The sequence below is a fragment of the Diuraphis noxia genome, unplaced genomic scaffold (assembly GCF_037042655.1).
Source record: "Diuraphis noxia isolate RWA-SAM2 unplaced genomic scaffold, SU_Dnox_SAM2 contig0001, whole genome shotgun sequence".
NCBI classification, from domain to species: domain Eukaryota; kingdom Metazoa; phylum Arthropoda; class Insecta; order Hemiptera; family Aphididae; genus Diuraphis; species Diuraphis noxia.
Genome location: NW_028301711.1, coordinates 29,980,404 through 29,987,950, shown reverse-complemented (window position 1 = coordinate 29,987,950; position 7,547 = coordinate 29,980,404). Strand labels below are relative to the sequence as shown.

The following is a 7,547-nucleotide window of genomic DNA, read 5'->3' as shown; positions in this document are numbered from 1 at the left end:
CACAGGGCCGTGGGGGGCTAAGCCCCCCACACTCCCTACACATAGATTAACTTTAATCGATACATAAAAACTTTAAAAAATATATTGAGACTTTTTACAAAAATAAAAAAATGAACAACGTTTATAATACTCTTTTTTTACAACAATATCAGAAACATATTGAAACATTTTAATATTAATTTTAAATAATAATCTATACATTTGAAATCAGCATAATATTTATGGGTTTCATGCAATATTTATTCAAAATAGTTTCGGTGTTTATCAGATTGAATAAATCTTTTTCAATATTCAACAAAGATAAATAACAAATTATATTATACTAACAAACAGTTATACATTTTTTCAGGAAATTTCTTATCATTTAAAAACATAAAATTCATAATATTAGGTATATAATAATAATTACGTGTATATATAAAAAAAACAAGGGGGGCTAAAGACCTTTTTGCACCCCCCCCCCCCCCCCCTAGTTGCGCCACTGGCCATATCTATTAAATGTATTCGATATTATATTATACTATTTGTTAACTTATAACTCAATAAACATATTTTTTTAACTAACTAACTAATCTTCAATTAATAATATGTTATTTATATTTATTCTAGGTTGAACAAGGAATCATAATTTGTTCAAATATTTTGTTCGTTTGACAGTACAGTTTTAAGATGGCTGAACTTCGAAATTATAAGGTGAGAGTTTGAGCATATAAAATTACAATAATCTTAATTCGTAATTTATAAACATTTATTTTTACTGTTTCTTTTGCTGAATCTTGTATTAATTTATCAATCCTTTAACTGCGCTAATTTGAAATAAATAATATTGTTAACAGTTATGTATGTATGATTTGGAAAAGTTAGTATATACATACAATTGGAATCAAGAGTGCTTTTCAATATTTATATTTAGTATGATATTATTTAAGTTTATATTTCTTTTTCTTCCTTTTCCTCGCTCGCCGTTTTCGACTATAATATGAGGTCGGCCACCGCCTTGACGTGCATAATACATCTCCATAAGGCTCTGTCCACCTCCACCACCTCCCATTCCCCAACATCAGCTATTCAAGTATCATTCTTTATTTTGTACCATAGACCTCTCAATTTAATAATTTTGTCTGATTTAAAGTTGTTGCCATACAATTTCAATTAAAAAGAGTTAGTAACTATATTATAATCGAAATAAAACTATAAATTATTATATTTTAAGAATATTTTCAACGAAATTTTTTGAGGACATCAGTTTATCCTGTTTATCCAATACTCAACAATCAACAGTGATAAAAATGTTACTGTTTTTTTCTTTTGAGTTCTTACTTAAATTTTGTCATTGGTTATTTTATCTAAAAATTGTTTCTCAAATATAGAATTGTTATAAATTGCTTTTATAAAAATCCGGTCATAAGAGAATCCCGAATTATTATCAAAAACTAAATTGAATGGATTTGCTTTTGTGAGATACCTTTCAGGAAATACTTATGTTTTAAAAAACATTTCGCTGCATTAGAACATGTTTGTATTTTTAAAATATTCGTGAGTGTCTATGTGATAAACATAATATTATGATATTAATAAAAATATTTTAGTGTTTTTAATTGTAGCTTAATTTTGTGACTTACCCTGTTATGTGTTTATTATACATGGATAATATAATATTAGCTCCTAAAATTTATAAATTTGCAATGATTTAAAACGAAATAAAATATAAAATATAAAATGTGGCTTAAAGAAGAAGGTAATTGTATCTAATTTATATGAAAAATATACTTGAACTGCTATCGTATGAAGACTTCTTTAGATTAGGTATAGGTTATAGGTATGATTTATTATGTATATAGAAAATGGCGCCAATCTATTTTGCCTATATACCTATATGCCCTATATATACATATAAAATAAGATAAATAATAATAATGAAGTAGCTAGGTATGTCTCATAAGATTTAAAATCGGGTTTTTTTGTACTTGGGGACCGTTCACCTATCAATTAGCAATAATTGAGGATATTATAACAATTCAATTTATAGTGAATATATTAAAGAGTTATAATATCTAATGACTGTAGCCATTTTTTTTTATACAGGTTTATCCATAAGTATTTATTTATTTTTTGAAACTTAGAGCTCCCGTTTTCATTAAATGATGATCTCTTGGTACTGTCATTAATAATTATATTTTTTTTTTTTTTTTTTTTTCCTTATGGTATCGAGGACTGGAGGAGGAACTATGATGCCAGTACTTCTCCTCCAGCCCCCGCATTAATAATTATATGTATATAAAAATAATGTGATAACTATAAATAAGAAGTACAAATTTTGAAATAGTTTTTTAGAAACATTAATTTATTTTAAGTAGTTTATGATTTTGACATTGATGGTGATTACAGCTATTACTGTAGGCTGTAGCTAAAATTAAAATTATTCTCTAAAAATTCATTTAAATAACAATAAGTAGCGATGTAACACATATTAAGTTATATGCTATATTATACCTGTCAGCTGTCATAATCTTCTACAGAATTTTTGAATGTTTTTACTAACGTTTAAGTCACTTACAAAATGAATAGTGTATATTAATTAATAATTATATTATACAATATACATGTTATATGTACCTACCTATTGCCTTCGGTACTTACATTAAAATTTTATAAATTTATGATTTTCGTTCCTAATTACAATGTCATATAGATGCTATATATACTTTATATTATCCACATAAAACATCAATTTGAAATACTGAATAGATTTAACTGGTTATAAGTTCATACAAGTATTAGTTTATAACTAACACATTTTATTCGATTTAGGTAGGAGATAGAATTGAAAAATTGTGTGTATTACTGCATGATGCAATATGCTTACGTAATGTCGTGTACTCGTGTGTACCTATTCATTCCCACACAATATCGAAGGTAGTGAAAAGTGGGAATTGGGCCGCGAAGGGAGCACAAACGATTAATATAGTTTTATTCCATTTTTAAAAATTGTTGATATTAACGATTAATAAATATGTTTACAAAACTGTCTATGCTATTAAGACTGTAAACTCGGTCTGTATTATTTTAAAATATTGATGTGCTTATAATCTTTTGAGATTTTATTTAATTCTCTAATAAAAATCGGTAATTTTCTGTACCTACGTTAAATACCGAATCATTTGGACGGGTAGGTAACTAAATAAATGAAAGCTATCGATTAAACTCAAAAACAAATATTATCTCACTTTCTACCCGGCTATACTATATTATATTTGCCCAAGTTTCATAATATAAATCTTCAGAAAAATATGTAAACAGACGAGCTAATATATAATATTTATATTATACTGTTTTAATTTTATTATATCGTATTCGAGTGTAAAATATATGAAAGTTGTAACTAATATTGTAAATCTAAATTCCAGATAATTTGTTCCTATAATGTATAGTATTTCAGATAATGTGCAAAGTTATTAATTTCACGATTAAGTTTTTTCGTGTATATTTTATGTAGCATCTATAGGTAATCACCTAATTTTTACTGGTAGTAGGCTTTCTAATATTTATGCTATGTTTGTGAATAATCAATCGATATAAGTCTGGTAGTACATTTTTGTGTCTGAAAATTGGTGAGTTTACAATTTTAAGTTTTCCTAAATCTAATTAAATCCAATTTTGTTGTCATTAAGAACATTATAATCCTATAAAAAATAAAAGCTATACATTTTCAGCAAATTATTTTTACATTGTAGATACTTAGATTTTGAAGTATTAATTTTTTGAATAATGTTCTATTTGCCAAATTATAAATTTATTTTGGAAATGGTAATTTATTTTTTTCGGTTACTTACATTTGTATAAAAAACGCAATTTTAATTTCAAAGTCTTGAAAGTTAAGCATGAATAATACTGATTAGTAAGGCAAAAGACTTTTTGCTATAAAAAAAATCACTAAAAATTTACTAAAATACAAAAGATATGCTGTTTAAAACAAATTTTTTTGATTAAAAAATAAGAATTTTTTCTAAAACTATTATTTTAATAAATTCATTTTCTTTAAATTTAAAAAACAACTATAACTAACAATTTACAATAATTATTGCATTATTTTAATATATGGGTTTTCTAATACTTCTTACTATTTATGTTTCAACTTTTTCAAATTTTAAAAAATAATTAATAAAATATATTGGTTTCAAATGTTTAAAATTAACATACATTTTTAGCTTGTAAATTGTATTGAACAAGAAGGTTTTTTTTCAATTTTTCAAACAGAAAACTTTTTCTATCATAAATTATCATCTAACAGTACCTACTTTGAACATCGGTAAAGAATGTTCAATATCAACAAAATTTATAGGCGCATATTTAAGATTCACTAAATCGTCAAAGCTCAATCGAAAGGCAGGTATTCTGGCTGAAGTTACTTGGCCAGGTAGTTTTTTTGAAATTTGAGCTTATGATTGGTAATCTTTGATTTTCTCTAAAACACCATTTTAAAAATTTTTTTAAGCATTTTCTCTTTTTCTCGATTGTATACAGTGTATTTGACGGATTTTTAAAAATGTTAACGACAAAATATTTATCACAACAATTATATAACATTTTTTTTGTATAACGTTTAATAATATTAATTCCTCATAAGATATTCTAGTCTTATGACCAATTAAGATTTCTGGATTTCTGGTCACATTTTTGTTTTCTGTATACTGAACAAACAAGTAATTGTGAATTAGGTAAACAAGTGTACCTAAACGGATAGCTTGACGCCTTAGATAATCAATTGAAGTTGGTTGTTAATCTTGTGAATAGTAATTATTTTGCGCACTGTGTGTTAGCATGGAATTATAATTTGATAAGATAAATTAAATTAGTACAAGACACAAAGAAAAAATTAAAACAAATAATACCTACGTCCTATTATTGCAGGCAATGCTTGTGTAGCGAATTCATTGACCAAAACAGTACACTTAGCCACTTAGGTATCTATAATACTGCAAACATAGTTTTCAGTAGGTATCTATAATTAGTCATTTTTTAATTCAGACGAAGTACCTATTGATTGAATAAAAATTAATTTAAATTAAACAAAAAGTATGTACATAAAAAATTAAAAATTAAAAATACCGATTAGCAAGTGTTGCAAATTTAGATAATAAGTTATTTGAAAATTGATTATTTTTGGTCACAAGCATCAATACCAGTGTACACAATATCATCAAACATACTTATATAATATTATATTGTCACATACTTTATTATTTAAACACTAACTAAAGATTATTTATCGACCTTGTATTTCCAATTGTAGCTCTGTCAATTGGAGTGCCAATACACTTTTAAAAATCAATATTAAAATTTATAAAAATATATACAATCTAATATATTTTTATCATTCATAAATATGTATATAAAGGATTCAATACACAATACACTAAAATTAAAATTTAACTATACTAATTTCTTATAGTGGCTTTGTTTAATTTCCCACAAGGTCGTTGAATTTCAGCCGAACTCAATAAATTAAAATTTTTGTAACTTGATTTTCAGACTGATTACTGTGTCCAAAGACTGTATTAGATTTTGTTAACCATTTTGAAATCAGGCCATTAAAATATTTACAATTACTTTTATTGGATACACATAAAATACAGTTTTAGTTGTAATAATTTATATATTTCAGTAATAATGCAATATTAAATTGCTCTTTCGTATTGAATTATAGATATTGTCATTTAAATTTTTAGAAACTACTTGTTGTCTTTTTCTTTAGGTAGCATTTAAGTAATTTATTAGTAATTAAGTATACAACATTTGAAACTATATTTTAGATGTTTAATGCTGAGAATATTTATCAAGTCTTTCAGTTTTTCATAACTTATTTTAAAACAATAATTCGTTTTGAATAGTTATTAAAATGATCGTAAAATATTTAAAAATATAATTTTACATACGATAAAGATGATCAAAATGCATGCAAGTAAATTGCACATGCGCTAACTAATTTGAATCTTAGTTAATAACAACAAATTATATATATTATCCATTGATATATACTAGAAACTTCTATACAAATTAAAAATAATCAATTAAAAAATATCAGTCAGCTGTTTGATACGTTTTTAGAGATAGTTGAAGACTATAACAATTGCCACAATTAGGCATTGTCTTACAGAAATAATATTTTCTAGTATACTAAGTATTTTTCCACCCTTAAAAGCTGTAAAGCTTAAACATTATTCCCAGAAGTGGATCGATCAACACTGAATTAATCGAACAGTTATGCGGATTAAATTTAAAAAAAAAGCAATTATGAAGAAAAAAATTGTCTGCAAAAATAATTCAACCCAAAACAATGGTTTTTTTTTATGTTGCCTGTATATTTTACCTATAATAGACTAATAGGAAATAGGTACGAACATCTGAAAAAGAACATACTATCATCTCTGCGTCCACTCCTGATAATTTGAACGATTGTGTTGATCACATTTGATTATACAATGTATGACAATATGTGTTTGAATAGACTTTTTATTTAAATAAAAAATAAATGCTTATGTAAATATTCTAGGAATTTGAATCATTATCTTACAACTTAAAATATAATTTATAATGGAAATTATATTTAAAATGGCAAGATATAGTCGAACTCAAGTCGAAACAATAGTTTTAATTTTTTTCCATGCGAAGTTAAAAAAATTAATATTTATTCAACATTTTAACCTTTTTCACTTAATCACTTTATAATATTATAATTTTAAAATGTAGAGTATTTTTAATAGGAGTTTTCAAATTATTATTTTTTTTAACCATTGATGCATGAAAAATAATTTAATTATGTGATACGAGTTGTATAATAAGTGTATATGCTTTAAACGATGTTCATTTAATTGCTTGTAAGTCAAATAATTAAAACATTGCATTCTCAACACTCCCGTTGCAGTGTTACATATTAATGTGATGTTTGATTTGTTGTCTATGTGGACTAGTAGTGTGTAGTTTGTATTTTTAAAACTAAAAATGTACAAATTAATTTGTATTTGAATGAATACCTAATATAATAATTATTGTTATAAATTATTATTTATTGTATTTAGTATTGTTTGGTTTCAACTAAATTTGTATTAATTTAAATAAGTTTTTTATTTAATTTTACTGATTCAAATCTATTGAAAATTATTCTAGTTGTTAAATATGTTATTAGTTTTAAGTTTAAGCTAACTTTATGAAATTTTAAAGTTTGAACTGCTGATCAAACAAGTTAAACGCTGAACTGAAACCATAACTAAAAGAGTAGGCCACTTTACAATCTATAGATATAGTTAAATTTGCAAGTGATGAACTGTTGAAATATTTATCATACATTTTGACAAGTAAACAGATAAAATAATTACTTTGGAAACAGTTTATTAGTTACAACACTTATAATCTATAAATAACCAATTTAAAAATTAAGATACTTTTGAATTTTAGATAGTAATATCTATCTATACAATACGCATAAAGAATATTTTATCCTATATTAAACAAATCCAGTATATTTTCAAAATAATTTTATTAGTATT

At 24.5% G+C, this 7,547-nt stretch overlaps 1 protein-coding gene across 1 annotated transcript in view; it reads left to right on the top strand.

Annotated features, from left to right (window-relative positions):
• The window catches only part of LOC107163895 (high affinity cationic amino acid transporter 1-like), a 28,138-nt gene that overhangs the window by 3,395 nt on the left and 17,196 nt on the right, over positions 1-7,547 (top strand). The window contains exon 2 of the mRNA XM_015511525.2: positions 610-693. Within this exon, the coding sequence (XP_015367011.2) occupies positions 670-693 (24 nt within the window). The 5' untranslated portion in view covers positions 610-669. The remainder of the gene's footprint in view (positions 1-609; positions 694-7,547) is intronic.